This window comes from Podarcis bocagei (assembly GCF_964188305.1).
Source record: "Podarcis bocagei genome assembly, chromosome: 10".
NCBI classification, from domain to species: domain Eukaryota; kingdom Metazoa; phylum Chordata; class Lepidosauria; order Squamata; family Lacertidae; genus Podarcis; species Podarcis bocagei.
Genome location: NC_138135.1, coordinates 72,652,029 through 72,676,247, shown reverse-complemented (window position 1 = coordinate 72,676,247; position 24,219 = coordinate 72,652,029). Strand labels below are relative to the sequence as shown.

Here is a 24,219-nt window from a genome sequence, read left to right as displayed (position 1 = left end):
ATTTTTATTGTTTATAGCCAATGGCCATCACAATACAATATAAGCACAAATCACTCAACTACAGAACAAAATACGTCCTTTTGAATAGTGCAAGTGCCAAACCCTAGGGATGCTGACCAGAATGTATGGTTTTTTAAAAAAATTCTGGACATTGTAGATTTGTCTAGGTCTGACATAGGACTTATGATTTATTAAGGGAAACAAATAATGTACCATGGTTCAGATATCATGACAAGTATGACTCTGGCTTGTTTACTAGTGGCGTGGCAGAAGCGGAGTGAAAATCTTTGGGCAGTATGTATGAGCACGCTGCTTGTACACATTTAACCGCAGTTCATAACTATGGTTTAATGCAGCGTGTGAACTGGGCTGTGTCTCAAATGATTTCAAAGACAGTCTGCACAGAAGTCTGTATTTAACAAATATAAATCTGTTTCAAGCCTTATTACATTACTGTAGTCCCCTTTCCTCTGTCAAGAACTCTAGGCAATGTGTTTTTGAGAAAGTATTCCTAGATTTAAGAAATTCCTGTAATACTCACAGAATAATTAACGGGTGTTGAAGACATGACAAGTTAAAATATAAAGGATGCTTTGAATTAAACACACTCTAAAGTACAATGTAGCCCCCCCCCCCACAAAAAAACATTACAGAGACATCAAGATTGATATCACACACAGTGACAACTTTTTGAGTTTAATATCTATCTCATCATATCCCAGGATCCCTGGGAGGGATAGCAACAGTTTTGAATGAATATGTTACACTCACTTTTACAAATGTCTAGAAACAGAAGCACGTTTACCCCACAATGAAGATGCACTGGCTGCATTTTATCTGTCTCTTGTACTTAAGGTAACATGCTTCCTGTATAAGCATACTTTCTCTCCTTCCAAAATAATAGGCTGGGTTTGGTTACCTCTTTCCCCCCCACTCAATATTGATTTATGTACGTATGATATTTATTTACCACCCGCTAACGTAGGTTCCAAATAAAATTACACAAAAAGTTATTACTGCTGCAACAATGTTAACATTATTCAGTAATACAGTGCATCCTGATATGTACATATCCTATAATACTACAGCAGTATAGCAATGAAAATATCAAAGAGATGCACTAGCCATAGATTTTTACAAATGTTTATGCATCCATGTTAATATGATTCTGCTGCTTTATCCTCAAGATTAGGTTTAGTACCCTCAAACTATCTTCAGCTCACCAGCTGATTGCAATGCGCTATTAAACTTACATACACAAAGGCAACACATGAAAGCCATCAATTCCAAAGTTAAAAAATAATACTTTCTAGGATCCCCCATCTAAATTCCTGCATGAAAATTTTAATTTGTACCTGCAGTGTATGCAAATAGGAACATCTTCATGCTCCTGGTATTCCCTCATTAAGCTGATCATGTCCAGAATAGAATCAAAAGATGATGGAACGTCATGGTCAGGCCAATTCACATAATGAAATTGATAAACCCTACGTGTTTCCTAGAAGAAAAAAAGGTTGTGTTATATCTTTGGACAGGGGTCAGAAAACCTTTTCAGCAGGGGGCTGGTCCACTGTCCCTCAGACCTTGTGAGGGGCCGGACTATATTTGGGGTGGGGGGAGAACAAATTCCTATGCCCCACAAATACCCCAGAGATGCATTTTAAATAAATGGCAGATTCTACTCATGTATAAACACGCTGATTCCAGGGCCATCCATGGGCCGGATTCAGAAGGCGATGGGGCCTGATCTGGCCCCCAGGCCTTAGTTTGCCTACCCATGTCTTTGAAGGTTGGCTTGTAGAAACTGTCCGTTTTGGGAGCTGATCAGGTAGTCAGAGAAAAGTGAATAAAAATGTTGTAAAATACCACCATTAAGAAATATTTTTAAAGAAACAATGAAGTAAATAAGTAAGTGTAGGAGCTGCTTCACACAAATGGCTCACCGTATAGAGCTCACGAGGCTACATTTTACGTGGTAAGCACACCACTGCCAGCATCTACCCAGAACAGACCAACAAGTTTATAATTATTTTCCTACATAATGAATATAATTTTAATAAATTAATACAAACCCAAAGACTACATATGATGTCTCTGAAATAGCACAAGTTGCAAAATTTGCTTCACTTAAAAGTTGACACAGACACTGGGTCAAAGCCCACGTCCTTCAAATATTAAGCTTCTGTTTGTTGAGCCTTTACAAATACACTCCAGCCCATTCATGGCACCCTAGGCTCTTATGCAGGGCTACTGACAACAACATAGAAACAGGTTCTGCCAGAGGTAGAATTTAGAACCAAGTAGTGAATTCAGCTACCTGGGAATCACAGCTTTAAATTTACAAGGCCTAGAAACATTTCTGCAAACTATACAAGATGAAGCAACAAAACCACCATTAAGCTCAGCCCAGATCCCAAGGCGCACGACACTCAAATTTATTAAAGCTGAAGAAACTCAAGATTTGAGTTGAGCTGCCGCTGCCCCAAACGACCGAAAACTCCTTTTGTGTCTTTTGGATGCCAAGTTATTATTAATTTTAGTATTATTTATTACATTTGTATACTTCCCTATACCTGCAAGTCTCAGGGCGGTTACAACATAAAATCACAATATTAAACACAAAATACAAAAAGTTTTCAGGATGGTTGACAGTTGGAGGCATTATCCTGCCAGTTATCACATGTCGCAAGGCCATTTCAGCCCCACATTAACATGTTGTCAAAAGGGGCAAAGTGATTTGGTACACAGAAGACATCAGACTAACAATGCTATGTTTAAACCAGCTGTAATATAGAGCTTTTATCTTACTTACATTCTGAAAGGCTAATAGCAGAGTTCTAATATAGTAGTCTGTTCTGACTTGCTCAGCTTCCTAAATGAAAAGGGAATATTTGTGAATAGAGGGAAACGTCACAAAATTTTAGCTTAGTAGTACAGTAGTACAGTAGTAAAGTAGTACAGTAGTACTTTACTCACTCAAATCTAATTTACTCCTAACAGAGGTATTGTATCCACTTAGGTTAATCTTTAAAAATAGCAGAATTCAGAATCACACCATTCATAGGAGCACATGAATGAATTTTGATTTGCTTCACTTGTTTTAAGTAAAACAATAACCAGAATTTAGGTTCTGTGCCAATGTAGCATTAACCAAAACTAAAACTGGAAAATTTTTGGGAAAGTCATATCTACACTGACACTAAGCCAGAGTGGTCCGCACTTGTGGGCTATAGTTCCTTTAAATAATGGGCTAGATCCAAGCAACCATGAGTGGAAGGAAAGTAATTGCTACTGTTGTTCCACAAGATCTTGGAAAAAGCTTGCACGGTGCTATCATAGGAGGTTTTTAATTCTCCTGTTTCTGATTGTCCAACGAGTGTGAGCTCTTGGACAAGCAGCATGACTGTTAAGAGAACATTGCATGGGAAGTGAAACTGAATCTAAATCTAAAAAAAGCATAAAAGATCCCTCCTGTGAGACTTCTGCATCCAACCAAGACTCGCCTGCCTGAATCTTTCAGGTATTCTTTTGCACACATGTGCATAACTTACCCTGCTTTTCTTCCTTATTGGTTTTCTCATTTCTATGACACTATTGTAATAAACTACCGTATTTTTCGCACCATAGGATGCACTTTTTCCCTCCTAAAAAGCAAGGGAAAATGTGTGTGCGTCCTATGGAACAAGCTCCGTGAGCTCTTGCAGGCTTTTCAACAGGAGGGAGAAGGGACTGACTGGCAGCATCAGTCCCTTCTCCCACCTCCCAGAAAAGCCAGGAGAAGCCGTGATCTCTTTAAAGGGATTGCGCGGCTTTTGCGGGCTTTTGCGAGAGGTGAGGGAATCCCCCCACCTCCCAGAAAAGCCAGGAGAAGCCGTGCAGCCCTTTTAAGTGCGCGCGGCTTCTGCCGGTTTTGCGGGGGGTGGGGGAATCCCCCCACCTCCCAGGAAAGCCAGGAGAAGCCGTGCAGCCCTTTTAAAGTGTGCGCGGCTTCTGCTGGTTTTGCGGGAGGTGAGGGAATCCCCCCGCCTCCCAGGAAAGCCAGGAGAAGCCGTGCAGCCCTTTTAAGTGCGCGCGGCTTCTGCCGGTTTTGCGGGAGGTGGGGGGATCCCCCCCCCACCTCCCAGGAAAGCCAGGAGAAGCCGTGCAGCCCTTTTAAAGTGTGCGCGGCTTCTGCCGGTTTTGCGGGAAGTGGGGGAATTCCCTCACCTCTCACAAAAGCCAGGAGAAGCCGCGATCCCTTTAAAGGGGTTGCACGGCTTCTGCGGGCTTTTGCGAGAGGTGAGAGAATCCCCCCACCTCCCAGGAAAGCCAGGAGAAGCCGCGATCTCTTTAAAGGGTTTGCATGGCTTCTGCGGGCTTTTGGGAGAGGTGAGGGAATCCCCCCACCTCCCAGTAAAGCCAGGAAAGCCCTGTGCAGCCCCTCCGCCAAGGAGAGGCTGCACAGGGCTAAAGGGGAAGCCAAAACAGCGAGCGGGATCCATCCAGCTCACTGCCTTGGCTTGATCCATAGCTGCACGCAGCCCCTCCGGCAGGGAGAGGTTGTGTGCAGCCTGTACGCTGCTCTTTGGGGCTGCGGGGGGGAAAAAAGATTTTTTTCTTGAATTCCCCCCCTAAAAACTGGGTGCGCCCTATGGTCCGGTGCGCCCTATGGTGCGAAAAATACGGTAATAATAAGAATAATAAACTATTATAATAAACTTATAATAAACTAAACAGAACCACATTCTCAGTATAAAAGGCCATCTTTCTTCTATGGCAGTTGATTCAAATTTTGCTACTTATGCCTTACCATGGCTTTCTTAAAATTCCTTGTAACCTATAGGCTTCTGCCCTACTTCCCAAACTCTACCATGAGTTATGAGTAGTTCACCAATTCATAAAACACCAGCAGCATACCACTTGACTGCTTTTCCCCATTTTGCCCAATGAAAACTTTTTTTCTGTAATAACGTTAGTTGATGTTTTAATTATTCAGTGGTCTCATTTGCGCATAATACTAACCTATTGTTTAGTATTACAAGAATGGAAGTGGGCAAGGAGTGGGTTTGCTCCTTGTCGCATCTAGCATGTCTGCAAGGAGGTCAGAAGCTTTGGTTGGCAGCTTTCAACTGGAATTGTTTCAGCAAATCATAGTAAAGACCAACCACAGTTTGTTGAGGCACTGACATACGCTATACTGTGGTTATTTAAAAACAAAAGCTCCTGATTTCTTCTTTGTAGACGTGTCAAATGAGAAGAGAGGGGGGATGTAAAACACCAAGGTGAGTCCAAGTTTATTCCTGTGGTGGTAAACCATGTCACCACTATGGCCACAAAACCAATGCATAGTTTGCCTTGTTTCAAAATGTTCCACACAAATGTAAGCAAACTCTTCAAATTATTTCATATAAAAGAATATCAATTTGGCATCATTGAGGCTTATGGACCAGCATTTCCTCAGAATTAGAGCAATTCAATATACTGTAATTACAGTAAGCCCACAACTTATGCAGGGGTTACATTCCAGGAATCACACCTCAAACCAAAATCACGTATAGTAAAAAACCATTGGGTGCAGTGATGGGCAGGATTGCCAAAGTCGTTTTTCCTGGAACTCTGCCCCCTTTTTTAATTTTAATTTTTCCCACATACATAAAGCTGAATGAAAACAAGTTAAATACATGGGAGTTGCAGGCTTACTACAGTTAATATATACATTTCTTTAAGATGGAATTAGAACTTTTAAAGAAATTTTTAAAGCATCAATTAGTACTGCACTATCATTAACAAAATACTTACACAAGAAATATGAAATGGTCCAAAAGAAACACCTTCTTCCCCATACAGAGGCCAGTAACGTTCACATTTTTTCTGTTACCAAAGAAAATATAGTTACCAAAAATATAGTTTAAAAATAAGCACACACATTTATGAATATTTACAGATAGTTGGATTTAAATGGGCAAGGTCACCCTTGCTAGTACACCCAAGACCTTCATCTCCCTCTCAGGACTTTTTATGTGTTTCCTTTTAGAATCTGGAAGCTCTACAGTGGTGCCTCGCAATACGAAATTAATCCGTTCCGCGAGTCTCTTCGTCTTGCGGTTTTTTCGTCTTGCGAAGCACGGCTATTAGTGGCTATTAACGGCTTAGCGGCTTTAAGAAAAAGGAAACAAACTCGCAAGAACTCGCAAGACGTTTCGTCTTGCGAAGCAAGCCCATAGGGAAATTCATCTTGCGGAACGACTCAAAAGACGGAAAACTCTTTCGTCTTGCGCGTTTTTCGTCTTGCAAGGCATTCGTCTTGCGAGGTACCACTGCATAGGAAAAACTGCTATTTGCTCTGTTCATGCACCCACGCTGTGCAATTCCATTCTAAAACCATTTGTTTCTTTACACCTTCCTACACTAAACTTAACAGAGTGGCAAGAAAATGTGCTAGTTTTCATTAAGTAACAAATGTTCAAGATTTACATGGGAATTCCTCAAGTAAAATGAGTAACCTGTACAGAGATTTGATTAACTGCATTATCACAGTAACCTATTTAGCAAAGGCCATATACAAGCCAGCGCTATTAATACATACCCTTCCCATTTCAAACTCCCGACAAGCCATCACAATAATCTATTAAAGAAAGAAAGAAAGGTGACTGTACAAAGTTTCCAAGAATCTGTGCTTTAAAAGCCTTTCCAGGTGCATATTCATATACTGACTACAACTGAAGGAGCATACTGTCCAAGGACTTAGAAGCAGGCCAAACACTATATTATCCATGTGCCAGAGTTTAACAAAAGAGTGGATAAACTTCTGGGGGGGTCAAGGACAACATTTGCCCTTGTGCCAATCCTATGGGGACTGTATCAATGTTATATACCACCCACTTCTAAAATCAATCAATCTATCAATTAAGGATTTCATCATCATGCTGTTATGATAGTTGCATCAGCATTTGTGCCTGCCATGTTCTCCTGACCCCACAGAGCCAATTCTGGGGAGGGAAGGGGAGGGGGAGAAGGTGGGGGGAAGCCCTGTTGCACGACAGGGACTCACAACTATTTAGCTGAAGCTGTCCCCAAATTCATGCCCCATCCTTCTTCTAAAAGGAGCTTAGGGCAGCAAACAAATACAGTGGTACCTCGGGTTACATACGCTTCAGGTTACAGGCTCCGCTAACCCAGAAATAGTGCTTCAGGTTAAGAACGTTGCTTCAGGATGAGAACAGAAATCGTGCTCCGGCAGCGCGGTGGTAGCGGGAGGCCCCATTAGCTAAAGTGGTGCTTCAGGTTAAGAACAGTTTCAGGTTAAGAACAGACCTCTGGAACGAATTAAGTACTTAACCCGAGGTACCACTGTAAGTGATAAAACAATAAAAAATCTTTTAAAATGTTTTAAAATTAAAACCTGCCTAAATAGGCTTGTATCCAAAGGAAACAATGGCAAGTTAACAAAACATGTATTGTGAAAATCACGTCATTTCAAATGTGACAACTTGCTGACAGCACAATCTCCTCTTTGAGGATGGGGCTTTCTGTTGAGTTGTTTATATGGATATCAATACAAGAGACCTGCTGAAGGGAAGCACAGGTGCTCCACTGTTTAGTGAAGTCAGTCCTTGTTTCTTAATCCCTTCTCCCATTGTGAATTTAACAGCCACATGATCTTACAGTTCATGTTCCTCCTCTTCTGCCCAGACACTGTAGCTCAGGGATGTGGAGTGTGTGGCCCTCCAGATGTGCTTAGATTACAACTCCCAGAACCTCTTACCTCCAGCCATCCATGCTGGCTGGAGGGCTGATGAGAGTTGGAACCCAACAATATCTGGAGGGTCATACATTCCCCATCCCCAAGTTAGGCAAATGCATGCTGGCACAACAGACTTTGGCTGTACCCATTCAGCACATCACCAATCAAACTCTTATTGTCACAAAGACCCGTCTCCTCAAAGTAGGGGGGATGTCACTGATCTCACATCACAACTTGGAACACAGCACGTCAGAGGAAAATGTACTCCACTTTCCATCCCTAAGCTTAGATTAGAGGATGAAACATAAAACAAACTCTGGTTCCAAACTGCTCAGAACGAGAAGTAGGGGCAGAAGTTTGCTCACATCACAGAATGAAATAAATATTGGGTTAGCATACTTACTGCGACATTGTACTCCCATATCATCCTCCAGAAGTCTATTACTGTGTTAGCTAGTGGTCCTTGGGTGGCAACATATGCTTTTGGCCCATGCACTCCCTAAAATTTCAACATATAACGGAATGCAAAAACAGTTAAAGGCATGCTTGAAACAGTTCTTAGACACAAACTCTCCCAAGGATGCTTCGACTATGGGTGTGTTGGAAAGGTTTTGCCACATCCAAGGGCATTAAATACTCCAAATCACAAGTCATTTCATAGTGATGTAGCAAGGAGATACTGAATTCTCCTTATGGGAGTGGGAGTGCAGGGATGTTAAAAATGCAGTACTGTACTGCATTTTATTCACACCTCCAGGTAATCTTTTTTAGTCAAAAAATAATGCATGAGTTTCATGCATTTGTAAGACCAAGAACAGAAATTAGCATCAGGGAATTATATACCTCAATAATTGTACCCGTGTGCTATTTTACATTACATTAAACTTTAAATTGGAAACATAATCAAAAATTTGTTTTATTTAAATGTATTTATTTGGAATCCTTATCCTAGTTGCAGAAAGAGCACAGGAGTGTTGAGTGTAGCACCATTCAGTACTTTTCAAGATAGCTCAGTCGGTAGAGCAGGAGACCCTTAATCTCAGGGTTGTGAGTTCAAGCCCCATGTTGGGCAAAAGATTCCTACATTGTTGGGGATTGGACTAGATGACCCTCACGGTCTCTTCCAACTGTACAATTCTATGATTCTATGAAGACATTCACAAATAACAAGGACCACCACACTATATTTTAAAAATCCAATGAGTTACAGGACTTAATAAACGTCACATAGAATGCATAACTGAGAAAAACAATGGATTAAACCCAAACTAGTGTGAGCCAAAGAGTTAACTGATTAGCACTTTTCTGTGAACTGCTGTGCAGGCAGGAAGGCAGACGGAAGACTTTGCACAGCATTGTATCTGGAGCCTCATCATAGTATACAAAGAGATTATGTAACTCCACATCTGAATATAGGATTATGGAATTCCACATCGCAAAGCAAGCCAGAAAGAGGAACTATATGCACTCCACCCATCAAGGCTTGCTTTGTACAAGGGGCTTCATGATTTAAAGTGGCCATTCTTGCAAACCACAAGCACTTTGCAACACAGAACTCCATGCATCCCAGCCTTGGGGACTTGTTCCACAATGGGGAAGTGTCCAGATTCATGCAAACGGGATTTAAACAATGCACAGCTATGGAATTCAGAGAAAGAAAGAATGATCTTGTGTAAATGGATGCACAGTGTTTGTTCAAACTGAAGAGCCTATTTTGACCTAAGCCACTGCACCAGGGTCATGCGGATAGGTGGAACCCAGAAACTTTGAATTGTGATTCTTGTACCGTCAGCCACTGCACAGGGTTCCTCCACTGCTTTTACTAACACAAGGCTATCTTATGTATGTGGTAAAGCACAAGTCCATCTTATAAGATCTCTTTGCGTCTCAGTGGGTACCTGGTTCAACAACCTGCTCTAGCAACTAACCAGTAACATATAATGAGGTGTAGCCAGTGCTATTTTTCTAGAAAAAGAGGTACCAGAACTCACCACAAACACCTCCCTTGTTCTCTTATAATGGCACTGGTGCCCAACTGAGAGGGGCCAGAATTGAGTTCTGGCTGAGGGAAAAACTCTGGGTGTAGCAGTCATTTACGTAGCTCTGGACGTTCATAAAATATGCCAATGAAACCCAGTGTCAGTAACTAGCATAGTCTGACAAACAATGAAGTCCCAGGGACGAACCACAGCTGAGGTGAGCCAAGAGCTGGGCCAAGAGTCGCATGCTCTACCAACTGAGCTATCCCAGCTATGATACATTCTATCGATCAAACCATTGTTATTTTATATTACTGTAATAAGAGATGTTATATTTGTCAGTGCTGTGAATTATCCATGTGATAACCACTGCTTAATTGTGTACTAGTTTAGAAGGTCAGCCTTCCTCCTTTTTTCATTCTTTCTTCCACTTTTTCTTCCCCCCCCCCCACACTTTTTCTTTTTGCAATCAAATTACACAGAGCCACAACATAATCACATACAATACTTTGGCATCAGTTTGGTTTTCTGTAAAGAAACACGTGTTAAGATTTTAGAAGTTTTATTATGTAATAAATCTATGTTAATACATACCTTAATAAAATTTGCATTGATGTAGTCTGAATCTTGAGGGGGAGTTTTTAAAGTCAGTTTAACTCTGCTGTGATCAACTAAAACATAGCAATTTTAGGAAGAATTATTTTCCATGTTAACAGGTATTCTCCAGCAAGAATGATAACAAGTTCCTACCCAAGAATTTTTCCACTGTATCTAGGCACTACTTTAACCTACCCTAAGAGAATTCCTCACTCATTTTCAGGACTGCTTGCTCTTCACATTTCTATTTATTTCACTGCAGAACTCTGCAGGACATAATTCTATATATTTTCCTTAGAGAGCATTTCCTTTATTAATGAAGTTACTGATGAACCACTGGATATGAAATTCTGGGTTGGCTGATAGTTCCAAGTTCTATGATGAGGTAGCAACTATTTTGCCAGTACTGGACTGTTTCAAAGCATCTTTCTTTCACTTCTAGGTATCTAGGGATTAAATTTAAGCAGTTTCCAGGCCACCTTATTCTCTGAATGTCCAGTGAAAATGTTGCAGATGATAACATTAGAAGCAAAATAAGTTCACACAAATGAAAATGTGGAACAGTATAGACATTAACTCAAAATATATTCCCCACCCAGGGGCTCTTGAACAACTTAAATTTAACACACAAGCACAATGTATTTGAGGCTGGCTAAAAAAGGCACCTACAGCAAAGAATCTACACGGAGAACTCCAGATGGTAAACATTAATTTTTATACTTGTAAAAATATTTTAAGATGTGCAATTACAATAATGTATTAAGTGCCCGTGTGTTCCTCTATAGAAAGGATAGCACATTTAGTTTTTCCAGCAACACTTTATAATTGCTTGCTTGCTGCTCAGCATTAAAGTTGCATGTTGAAGGCAATCCAAAATCACATTATCAACTTCACAGAATAGACTAACTGACAGTCATCTAAATACTAATTCTTAGAGAGAGAAAATCCAATTTCATTTGCAAAGTTGTTCTATATTTTGAAGACTTGGGGTTGTCTTGTAAGTCTTTGGTAATACTTGTTTCAAGGTGTTGCAGGTTATTTGAATTGCAGTCTTGTCCTACTGTTCTTGTTTTACTTGTATAGATATAAGCAGGTTGCAGAAGACAACACTTCCTTAAAAGACTCGTTGTCAAAGTGATAGATATTCCAGTTATGCCCTGATGACAACTAAGACCTTGATAAAAGCATTTTCCAATAAACCTCTCTTTGCCAAACACAAAAAACACGTAGCGCTACTGACACAGAGGCCTCATTTGCGCATAGTACTAAGCCAAAGCATGGCTGAGCGTGAATGAACAGGCATGCTATGGTGCACAGTCAGAAAATCACAGCTGCTTCACTCCTCTTCCCCTGCTGCCACATTGCCATGAAGACCTGGGCTCATGGTTTGTCTCTAAACAAACCACGATCTGCAAGCAAGGTTTGTTCTGGGCTTACTACTTGTAGTGAGTTTGGGAAAGACACCGCTAAGTCAAATCATGGCTTAACCTCTAGCAGAACAACAGCAGCAGAAGCCAAGTAAAGCAGCTAATATTTTCTAACTGTCCACCAGCACACTTCCTCGTTCATGCAGAGCCATGGTTTAGTGCAAACCAGACCAGATAGTTTAGAACAGGCTTCCTCAACCTCAGCCCTCCAGATGTTTTGAGACTACAATTCCCATCATCCCTGACCACTGGTCCTGCTAGCTAGGAATCATGGGAGTTGTAGGCCAAAAACATCTGGAGGGCCGAGGTTGAGGAGGCCTGGTTTAGAAGATCTGGTAGTAAAAGCTACATTTGGAAATAAAGGTTACCCCACACTACAGACATTGTTTATCCAGTAATTATATTTTGGACTTTTTTCTGTCACCAGCTAGCTTTTGTGCTGCTCAGATTTCTGTTACCAGTTTTCACTTCTGGGCAAGCTAAACTTGGGAATCAGAAGTCCACACAGAACTAAAGAGGATCCAAAAGTTCAGACTTCCTCAGCCAAAAAAATTCAAGGTCTATGGCCAAAATTTGATAAAGAAGATTGTCCAATATTTTAACAATGGCCAACGTTTTCTGCAGCAACAACATATCAACTAAAAACATATTGGCAGACCGTATTTTCAGTGTTTATATGAATTCATCATTTTATAGTGTCAGACTAACATGGCTAAAATTCTCAATGTTTTATGAGGGTTTCGAACAACAAGATGTTCTTCGAGCTTCATATATGTATTATGACAAAATCAGTCTGTCTTTATTCCAGGTTCTGCCTGTTTTCCAATAAGATTCAGACTAACAGAGTCTTTCAAGAAAAATAGCATTCTGAAATAAATGGGTATATTTTGTGAGTCAGAAAAGCTTTTTCTGCATTAGTTGGAAGGTTAAAGTTATTAACAGATTTTTAGCCTTGGAAATGGTTTTTAAATAGCTACTGGGAGGCTGACACACATACAAAGAAACATTCACTTAGGCAGATGAAGCATCTTAAAAAATACCCCTTTCAGCAAATAATTACTATCTAATTTACCTATTCAAGAGATCTTAAATGTTAACAGGCAAGATATCTTAATAAATGTTATTAACATGTCTCTCGAAGGGAAAAGTCAGGCTTACATGGCAGTATGTCCTTGTATCTGTTCTTTTTCACATTTTCTTCTTTTTCTCCAGTGACTGTTGGGTAGATCTTTTCTGTTCTATACTTCGTTGATAGCCTCCTCAGTCTCTGTAATTAAAATGTTCTGGTTTAAGTTACTTTTTCAGCTGCTCCTTTTTACTTTTCCAGAAAAGTAGTCTCTGAATAGGAGTAAGTTTAACTAGCCGTCTCTACCACTATTACTCTGCACAGCTATCCTTCTCTGAAGTCCACATCAAACAATGGAACTGCATACATCAAGGAAATTTCATGAACAATGTGAAACATATAGCAGAAAGCTTTCATATCCTACCTTGGTCACACATTACTGTAACAAAGAAACTTCCTTTCATATTTAGAAGTTGGGGAGAGTGTCCTTTTTTTTTTTTAACTTGACAGCATAATGGTGTTATAGTACAAATCGTTTCAGCTAGTTCAGGGGTCTGCAACCCGCGGCTTCGGAGCCGCATGTGGCTCTTTTACGCCTTTGCCGGGGCGGATACTAGCGAGGGGAGGAGGCGCATTGTGCACCCCGACACTCCCCACTGTGGCGGGCGCTGTACTGGCTGTGACGTCGCATGGGGGCAGTGCGTGCGTTAGTCACACACAGTCCCGACGTCACCTTCCCGCCCTCCCGCTACATTGAAAGGGGGCATGTACGCTGGTCACTGTTTTGAAGGGGAGTGAAGAACACACACACAAAAAAGATAACTTGTTAATTTAACGTTTATTTCTATGAGGAGGAGTAATTCTGAGGGGTCAAACAAAGAAATAATAAAAAGTGACAAAAAAGTTATTTTTATAATGACGAGTTTTGCAGCTCCCAGTTTTTTTTTCTTCGGAAACGGGTCCAAGTGGCTCTTTTTGTCTTAAAGGTTGCAGACCCCTGAGCTAGTTACTACTGTAACAGCTACAGGATGCTGGCCAGCTGTGAGAAAGGCTCAGGATCCAGCAGATCCCAGACTGGCTTGTCACTCCCACCCTCCCTGCCTGCCTGCCTGCAAAATGGGGGCAGCAAACACAAGTGAGTGGAGAGGCGCCTCTGCTCAACCCAAACCCCACACAACCCGGCTTAAGAGAGATTTCGATTGCAGACTTAATCACCATATAATTAGATGTACACTTTAATGAAGTAAAATCCATTTCATCGGAAAACACACCAAATTTTGATTATTTTAAGGTGTCACAGTACACCTTATGGTTATGTGTTTTCACTACCCTATCAGAAAGATTAAAAAATGGAAATAGAAAAGGTACAAAGAAGAGAAACAGAAGTTATGGATGAGAGAAAGAAGGGGAAAAGAAATAATGCTTGTGGAAGGAATAGACCATGGGTAGGCAAACTAGGGGACGCGGGTGGCACTGTGGGTAAAACCTCAGCGCCTAGGACTTGCCGATCGTCAGGTCGGCGGTTCGAATCCCCGCGGCAGGGTGCGCTCCCGTTGCTCGGTCCCAGCGCCTGCCAACCTAGCAGTTCGAAAGCACCCCTAAGTACAAGTAGATAAATAGGGACCGCTTACTAGCGGGAAGGTAAACGGCATTTCTGTGTGCTGCGCTGGTGCCGGCTCGCCAGAGCAGCTTCGTCACGCTGGCCACGTGACCCGGAAGTGTCTGCGGACAGCGCTGGCCCCCGGCCTCTTAAGCGAGATGGGTGCGCAACCTCAGAGTCGGACACGACTGGCCCATACGGGCAGGGGTATCTTTACCTTTAGGCAAACTAAGCCCTGGGGGCTGGATGCGGCCCAATCGCCTTCTAAATCCAGCCCGTGGACGGTCTGGGAATCAGTGAGTAGAATGTGTGCCTTTATTTAAAATGCATCTCTGGGTTATTTGTGGGGCCTGCCTGGCGTTTTTACATGAGTGGAATGTGTGCTTTTATTTAAAATGCATCTCTGGGTTATTTGTGGGCATAGGAATTCATTCATTATTTTTTAAAAATATATAGTCCGACCCCCCACAAGGTCTGAGGGACAGTGTACGGGCCCCCTGCTGAAAAAGTTTGCTGACCCCTGGAATAGACTATTTCAGAATGGGTGGCATTCAGCACTAGTCCTACTCAGGGTAGACCCACTGAAGTTAATGGATGTGGCCAACTTAGGGCCATTAATTTCAATGGGTCTACTCTGTGTAGGACTAATGTGGAACTCAACCCAATGAAGGTAATTGTTTGAGAAACAGAAAATATACTGTTTCCTATGGCATAGTACAGGTTTGAGGAATGCCCTCACAGCTAAACATCTGGGGGCTGCATGCTGGCAGCGTGTAAGACCGTTGCAAAAAGTCAGTGCGGACCACCCAACACACAAAACTTCCTCTCTCACAAGTGTGGATGTGTATGAATACAACATCTACCCACACCTATTTTCAAACATAACACACACACCCCAATATATAAATTTTCTCCCCACCACACACACAAAAAGGCATTTTTCAGGCCAGATTGTTGTGCAAGATAGGGTAAGGAGGGAAGCAGAGAAGAAGCCTGGTCCATAGGCTGGAGGCTTCCTAAATCTCACCCCTGGAATGGCTGATTTCCATTTTGGCGGTTCAAAACATTCAGTCTACTTTTAGGCCATGGATAACAAGTAGATTATGAGCAGCTTTAAAATGAAGAGGCCACATTTTCTTCATATTTGAGACTTACGTTATCGATGTAGCTTCTATTTATTTGTGGTTATGTAGCTGGTTTTTTAAATAAATGATTCAGTGCCTCTTATCTGCTTATTGACAGTAATAGAAGAGTGGTGTTGTTGGTGGTGTGTGTGTGTGTGTGTGTGTGTGTGTGTGTGAGAGAGAGAGAGAGAGAGAGAGAGAGAGAGAAGTGCTGTCACATATGAGAGGGAAGATATTTTTTACAGAACAATGTACTTCCTGGTCTCAGAGTTGTCAGACAGCAATGTTATCAGTTGCTGGAATTCTACTACACTGCCTAACTCAAATGGCATCAAAACTTTAAATTATGAGCCAACAGTCAAGTTGGGTAAGAGGAGGCACAACTTTTGGAGTTTTCCATGACAGTTTTGCACTATGCAACAGCTGATGAGGTTAAATCCAGTGCACACAGAATTAATAAAAAATTTCATATCTACAATAGACATCCATCCTTACAAAATACAAGATCAGACTGCAGAAGCTTATGTTATTAGCTGCAACCACAAACAAGCATGTTTTAAATACAATGCATCTTCCCAAAAACATTTGCAGCCAATTTCCCACTTAATTCTGAAAAGGAAAACAGATGTTAATCTATTGGAATATTTAAATTATTTCTTGAGTTGAGTCTTGACCTGAGTCCCCTATAAGAGGGGACAAATAGACAGAGTCTAAGGGGCATAGGCTGGGCTTCCAATCTGGGGTTAGAAACTGAGATATAAAAGCTAGGAGCCAATAGGTCGCCACAATAATGTCTAGGTGCATTTTTTAAAAAAACAAGATTAAAAAGCAAAGGAAGACAAGATGGGGAATCTAGCTGAAGATGGAATAAATGCTATGCACAAAAGACAAATTATTTGAAAACACAAAGGTAATAAAGTGGGGAAGCAGTCTAGAAAGAGATGTGACTGCAGTTTTGTTCTAGCAAAAGTAAAAACCAAGCCTCTTTTACTCAATTAGAGAGGGTAGTTTGCCAAAACCGGTATCTTTATAAATTTGTGAACAACTCAGCATAGATAATTTATTTGGATCTTTTTCCAGTTTGTGGTATTTGGAGGGTTGTAACGAGCCACAGCAAAACAGATCATACAGAGAGCACAGTGGGACTTAAATTGAAGCATGTATAGTACAGTAACACCCAGTGCAGTTCACGGCTGAGTGGGGATTCGAACCATAGTCTCCCAAGGGCCTAGCCCTACTGCCACTCTAACCACTACACAACCCAGCCTCTGAACCTTTTTTTTCTCAGATTACAAAGTCATAGCTTCTGTGATAGGTGGAGCCACCAGAGAGGGACATTCTGCCCACTCATGCCCACATAATGAGATTAATTTCAATGTTCTATTTTTTTATTTCTATAAAGGAAAGCACTTCTCTGTAAATGGCACAGGAACACCCATGCAAATCTTTTTAAAAGTAGGGGGATGCTCCAGCATTTCTCAAAACAATTCCAGCATTATTCTATCCTTTAAGAGTCATGGTGACCAGAAATGTGCACAGTATTCCAAGTGCAAGTGCACCATGGACATGTATTACGCCATTATATTTCCAGTTCTCTTTTCTAGCCTTTTCCTAATGACCCCTAAAATATAATTCCCCCTTTTTACTGCTGCCACAACCTGGATAAACATTTTAATTGAGCTATCCACTAAGACCCTAAGAACTTGATTCTTTGTCGGTCACCACCAGCTCAAACCTCACTGATATGTTAGGATATCTTCCCACCCCCAATCACTTTACACTTGTTAACACCAAATCAAATTTATCATTTTAATGCTCATTCACCCAGTCTGGGGAGATCCTTTTGGAGCACCTCACAGCCTCTTTTAGTTAAAAACTATTCTCCTTTTTGTCATAATTTCCAGTATGCTCTCCCCACGTCCATGCTCAACCTGTATTCCTAGAGGAAAAAAATGACGCAGCAGAATCCAAATAAAGGGGGGAACATTAGAAACCTTTTAAATAATTAGCCAGCACAAGAAAAACACATTTAACCATTTGCAGCTTGTGTTTGTTTGCAAACCACAAGGTGCTTTGTGCTTCCTGCCCCCACAATAGAAAAGCAAGTTCAACTGTCTGAAAGAGCTTCTTCTGTTTGCTTGCTTCTGCAAATCGTGCAACATTGGAAAGGCTCCCTCTGACTCAGCATATCAAAAGGCTTCCTGAAAAAGGGAAGGCATCAGTCACAAAGCTGCTCTTCTGAAGAGGAGGTATCATGATAGCCATGTTCAAATATATAAAAGGATGTCACATAGAGGAGGGAGAAAGGTTGTTTTCTGCTGCTCCAGAGAAGCGGACACGGAGCAATGGATCCAAACTACAAGAAAGAAGATTCCACCTAAACATTAGGAAGAACTTCCTGACAGTAAGAGCTGTTCGACAGTGGAATTTGCTGCCAAGGAGTGTGGTGGAGTCTCCTGCTTTGGAGGTCTTTAAGCAGAGGCTTGACATCCATATGTCAGGAGTGCTCTGATGGTGTTTCCTGCTTGGCAGGGGGTTGGACTCGATGGCCCTTGTGGTCTATTCCAACTCTATGATTCTATCTCAAACCGCGTGACTGGGTAACTCAACCTGGTCACTAGGTGGTGCTCCTGAGTTACAAAAAAACTGGTGACAAGCTAATTTTGAACACTGTGCCAACCCATTAGAAATTTTTAGGCCAAAGTTGAACGGCTACCTAATAGGGATGCTCCAACAGTGAATTTCCTTATTGACAGGTGTTTGGACTTTATGACCTTTGGGGTCACTTTCAACTCACTGATTCTATCAGGGAGGGAAATCGAAGTTGATCTGTAGATCAAGTCTGAAGGTCACCACAAGCTTGTACAAACTTATTTCCCTATATTTTCCCAGACTGACCAGATCTTTACAATGTGCTGGAAACAATCAGAGGCATAGTTAGAACTGTCTCAGCAATGAACTTCTAGAAAAAGCCCTCTTTGGGAACAGAAGGAGTGGTTGCACAGGAAATTCTAGTACCCGTAGTGTGACATACATTGGCTACATTCAGATGCATTGTTAAACCATGCCTCTTTCCTCCTCTGTAATGAGCTCTGTAAAGGGACGCGGGTGGCGCTGTGGGTTAAACCACAGAGCCTAGGACTTGCCGATCAGAAGGTTGGCGGTTTGAATCCCTGCAACGGGTTGAGCTCCCATTGCTCGGTCCCTGCTCCTGCCAACCTAGCAGTTCGTAAGCACGTCAAAGTGCAAGTAGATTAATAGGTACCACTCCAGTGGGAAGGTAAACGGCGTTTCCATGCGCTGCTCTGGTTTGCCAGAAGCAGCTTAGTCATGCTGGCCACATGACCCGGAAGCTGTATGCTGGCTCCCTCGGCCAATAAAGCGAGATGAGCGCCGCAACCCCAGAGTCAGCCACGACTGGACCTAATGGTCAGGGGTCCCTTTACCTTTACCTTTAATGAGCTCTGTAGCTTCTGCTTCAGATTAACCACAGCTTGCTGCATTGTCCAAACCCTAAGTTTAATCTTAACTATGGTTCATGAAAACAAGCCATCTTAACAAATGATAGCTTGAAGTTGGCTTGTCTCCACTAACAATTTAAGGTTAACTACTATTTGCAACATAGCAAGCTGTGGCTAATTTATAATGAACTCTCAGATCATGAAAGTTTCTAACCTCCTCCTTGTAGCCATGCTGGAGAAGGAGTGTGTGATCCTTGGAAAAGACCGGGCTTGCCTTAAGATGCTAAACTATGGTTGCATCTGAAACAGAGAGGGATGCAGTATGCTCTCAATATAATCCCTAGACTTCCACCTCTATGCACAGAGATGCCAACTGGGTGGGGCAACAGAAAAAGTGTCAGTGGCACTGAGATACCAGGGACAGCTTGGGGTGCAGGATGGGAGCAAGGACCATGCTACAAGCTTGTACAAGGTCCAGAGGCATTATGCTTAGACACTGACTGTGGGAATGGTCTGGAAGCTAAGAGCAGTGAAGCACTTATGCTGGGGAAAATTATGATAGATCTTCCATGAAGATAATATTGCAAAGCATAGCCAATTTAGGACATCAGTGTCCCTAAGAGAGCAGCATGCCATGAAAGTAATCCATCAGCTCCTGGTGTCTTATTTTTCACTGCATCAGCACCTAACCAGATCAACAGACAATCTACAGTGCCACACGATGCTTACTTACTTATCAAATTATTGCTCTGAGTACCTTTTATTCCAGATAATGCTTCTTTGGCAATCTTTCCCCATCTGTTGCATCTGAACACAAACAATTATTGCTATATGAACATTTGTTTTATTTATTATTATTATTGAGTGTATCTGAAGAAGTGTGCATGCACACGAAAGCTCATACCAAGAACTAACTTAGTTGGTCTTTAAGGTGCTACTGGAAGGAATTTTTTTATTTTGACTATGGCAGACCAACACGGCTACCTATCTGCAACTATTATTATTGAGATTCCTTACTCTAGTATGAACACTGCTGCAGGTTTAAGGTAAAGGTAAAGGGACCCCTGACCATTAGGTCCAGTCGTGGCCAACTCTGGGGTTGCAGCGCTCATCTCGCTTTATTGGCCGAGGGAGCCGGCGTACAGCTTCTGGGTCATGTGACCAGCATGACTTAGCTGCTTCTGGCGAACCAGAGCAGCACACGGAAACGCCGTTTACCATCCCGCCGGAGTGGTACCTATTTATCTGCTTGCACTTTTGACGTGCTTTTAAACTGCTAGGTTGGCAGGAGCAGGGACCGAGCAACGGGAGCTCAGCCCGTCGTGGGGATTCGAACCACCGACCTTCTGATTGGCAAGTCCTAGGTTCTGTGGTTTAACCCACAGCACCACCCGCGGGTGCTAAAGCTGACTATGATCTCAAAGTTTGCTTTAAATTCTCTCTAATTCTCCCTACATTCAGGTGATTAAAATCACAAATTTTAACACCATGATTGTACAAAGATTTTCTCATTTTAAAGTTCTGAAAGTCAAGGCTACTAGATGACTTCCACTGGCCCTCTCTTAATGAAATCTATATTGCCCCAGTAGTTTTTAAGGTCACACCCATTATGTGTCTGCTTCAAACCTTATTTTGTTAACTTGCATTCCCAAGGAAAAGCTTTTAACTGAATTTAGAAATTAAGAACCAAGGCAGCATTCCCTTTTCTAATCCCCATCCCTGTAAACAAATATACAGTGGTACCTCGGGTTACAGTGGTGCCCCGCAAGACGAATGCCTCGCAAGACGGAAAACTCGCTAGACGAAAGAGTTTTCCGTTTTGGAGGTGCTTCGCAAAACGAATTTCCTATGGGCTTGCTTCGCAAGACGACAATGTCTTGCGAGTTCCTGCTGTTTTTTTTCCTCCCCCCCCCCTTTTTCTAAGCTGCTAAGCCGCTTATCAGCTGATCTGATCAGCAGATAAGCCGCTAAAAGCCGCTAAAAGCGCTAATCCGCTAATGCTTCAATGGGCTTGCTTCACAAGACGAAAAAACCGCTAGACGAAGAGAATCACAGAACGGATTCTTTTCGTCTTGCAAGGCACCACTGTACAGACGCTTCAGGTTACAGACTCCGCTAACCCAGAAACAGTACCTCAGGTTAAGAACTTTGCTTCAGGATAAGAACAGAAATTCTGCTCCGGCGGCGTGGCGGCAGCGGGAAGCCCCATTAGCTAAAGTGGTACCTCAGGTTAAGAACAGTTTCAGGTTAAGAACGGATCTCCAGAATTAATTAAGTTCTTAACCTGAGTTACCACTGTAAACGCAAGTCAAAAGTTGCTTTCTTGCCCTGCAAGTCCAGCAGTGGCGACCCTTTGGCCCACAGGCATAATCTGGCCTGACAGAAGTCCCAATTTGGTTCACAATCTTCCTCAATTCACACCCACTTGCCCTAAATCTTATATCTTCTCCTTGTGGCCAGTGTTAGAAATTAGCCAGGTGCCAGGCACGTTTTGCTACTGCTGTGGGTCCAATTTTGTCTAGGGGGCGTTTTCTGGGGGCCAAGTTTAAAAGCCTTTCCCTTAGTTCATAGTAAATACTATGTCCATTTCCACTGTGTGTGTTTCTCCTTCTTGCATACTGGGACAAGTGAACTGTTGTAAGAGCAAGCTACAGTCAAGAAATGTAGCTGAGATCATAGAATCACAGAATTGTAGCACTGGAAGGGACCCCAAGGGTCATCTGGCACAACACTCTGGCAAATATTCCGTTGTGGCAACTGTAACCTAGATTTAAGTTGCCTAGCTTTTATATCGTTTCTAAAACTGCAGGTGGCCTTTGCCCGCATGGTTTGATTTCAAACAACCTGAGCAAAAGCAGCAGGGTTTGCAAGTACCACTGACAATGCCTGATCACCTGAGCCTTCAACCATGTGCTGTGACTTCAAGCCACACAGGCAAAGGAAAACACTATGCCTGATTTCATGGGGACATCAGGTGCTTGACAAAAGGGCAATCCCACCCACCTGGCAAAATGCCTATGGATGCTGGGGGAGACCAGTTCCAAACACCTGATCTAGTTATCAATATAGTTTAGAAACAGTGTTAAACTACTTTGCTGGGAGGGGGATTAGGACGGCATGTAAATTTGTACTTGACAATGCCCACCGGCTAAGAGGAGCATTACAAAAGGAGAAGGATTCCACCAAGGCAGAGGCCCTGGTCTTTGCCTAGGAGGTTAGGTGAGCTGCTACCAACAGAGCACGGAAACCCACAAAATTAAGCATTCTGACCCAGAGGTAGAGGTAAAGGTAAAGGGACCCCTGACCATTAGGTCCAGTCGTGGCCAACTCTGGGGTTGTGGCACTCATCTCGCTTTATTGGCCGAGGGAGCCGGCGTACAGCTTCTGGGTCATGTGGCCAGCATGACTAAGCCGCTTCTGGCGAACCAGAGCAGCGCATGGAAACACCGTTTACCTTCCCACCGGAGCGGTACCTATTTAACTACTTGCATTTTGACGTGCTTTCGAACTGCTAGGTTGGCAGGAGCTGGGACCGAGCAATGGGAGCTCACCCCGTTGTGGGGATTCGAACTGCTGACCTTCTGATGGGCAAGTCCTAGGCTCTGTGGTTTAACCCAGTGCCACCCGCATCCCCTTTGGAACCCAGAAGGGTCCAATTAAGTGATTTATAAATAAATAAATAAATAAATAAATAAATAAATAAATATAATAATACACGGGGGGAAACTACTCCCCACACCTTCTTGCTCTGGTCATCATGAGATCCACCACTCCTCCCAGACACCAAGTTTGGATTGCTGTTTATGAACTGAAACTACAATAGTGAATTCTGAATCTATTGAAATTTGCCATGATTATTCAGTCAGAAATCTCCAGATGCTCTCAGTTCATGGTTTAAAATGTCTCACTCACAAATCCCCCACTGACACAAATCCAGGCATTTATTCAGAATGAGCATTTTACTTTACCCATTGTTTTCTCTTCTTCCTGACCCTCGCTCAGCAGAGGAAGCATACAGTACATGCTAGCACAAACAACACAGGCCATTTCTTCCAAGAGCCTAATCCACACTACAATTCACAGAAAGACTTGTTGATGCTTCACCAAAAGGTATATCTGTTTTTGTATTGTAACAGTGTCAAAACAGATAACGAAAAATTGATGCAGCAGAATCCAGATAAAGGAGGCAAACCTTTATTCTTCCAAGCAAGCCAGCAAAAATAATATTATGAGTTTTTCACACATGGCTTCTCCATTTTGGTGCTATTTCTGTTAAATATATCATGACATGATGTAGTATATTGTGTGCTGTTTTCATCCGAGGTTGTATTTACAGTGGTGCCTCGCAAGACGAAATTAATTCGTTCCGCAAGTTTTTTCTTCTTGCGAGTTTTTCGTCTTGCGAAGCACGGTTTCCCATAGGAATGCATTGAAAATCAATCAATGCTGTCAGGGGTTCAGGAGCAGAGGCACAGGAAAGGGAGGAAACAGAGAGCGAGGGGGAGGAATCCGAAGGAAATATGAGCGATGACAGCGGCCCGAGATCTCCGAGTCTTTCCAGTGAATCGGAAGATTCACAGAAAGGGGCGCCAGTGGTCAGAACAAGGGGGGCGCCTAGGGGGACACACCAGGAAGAAGGGACCAGAGGAGACTCAGAGAGCAGCAGTTGGAAATCGGGACCAGCTTCCCCACCAGAGCACAGTAGGGGGGAGGGGTCGCAGGCATCGGGAGCTGGCGGCTCACCGCAAGCGGGAAGGCAGGAGTTAGGATTGGCCACACCTCCATCGGGGAGCGAGGAAACGGTCAAGAGGAAGGTCGAAGGCTGCGCGCGCGCGCCAAGTTCAAATGCACAGGAAGGCGGCACAGTAAGCAGTCCGGATAGGGAGCCAGGTCCTAAAGCCCGCCGCAAAGAGGGAGCAGAGTCCGGGGGGTCGGCGTCAGAAGAGTCCAGGAAGGAAGAGACCACGGGGGGCAGAGGGACCCAGAGGAGGAGGGAAAGACGGAAGAGGTGGAGTAAGGCTAGAGTATTAAGTTGGTGTACAGGAGGCGGAGACTCAGACGGAGCTTCGCCGGTCTAGCTTCTAAGACGTAGAGCTGCACGCTGCGGCTTGAAAATGGAACTTGTAACTCAATAAAGACTTTTGTACAGTAATACCGGCTAGCGTGGTCCTCTGTGAGCTGGGACCTGGAAGCAGCTCTGACAAATGCGTTCCTATGGAGACCGTCCGGGGACAGAGGGGAC

The 24,219-nt window shown here is 42.8% G+C and overlaps 1 protein-coding gene across 4 annotated transcripts in view; it reads right to left on the bottom strand.

The window, feature by feature from the left end:
- PTPN12 (protein tyrosine phosphatase non-receptor type 12) overlaps positions 1–24,219 on the bottom strand; it is a 61,847-nt gene that overhangs the window by 20,429 nt on the left and 17,199 nt on the right. For all 4 annotated transcript variants that reach the window (XM_081210695.1, XM_081210697.1, XM_081210696.1 and 1 more), the window contains 7 exons: positions 12,885–12,993; positions 10,297–10,373; positions 8,127–8,222; positions 6,566–6,604; positions 5,779–5,850; positions 2,813–2,872; positions 1,356–1,498 (listed from right to left, as the gene is read on the bottom strand). In XM_081210695.1, the coding sequence (XP_081066821.1) occupies positions 1,356–1,498; positions 2,813–2,872; positions 5,779–5,850; positions 6,566–6,604; positions 8,127–8,222; positions 10,297–10,373; positions 12,885–12,993 (596 nt within the window). The remainder of the gene's footprint in view (positions 1–1,355; positions 1,499–2,812; positions 2,873–5,778; positions 5,851–6,565; positions 6,605–8,126; positions 8,223–10,296; positions 10,374–12,884; positions 12,994–24,219) is intronic.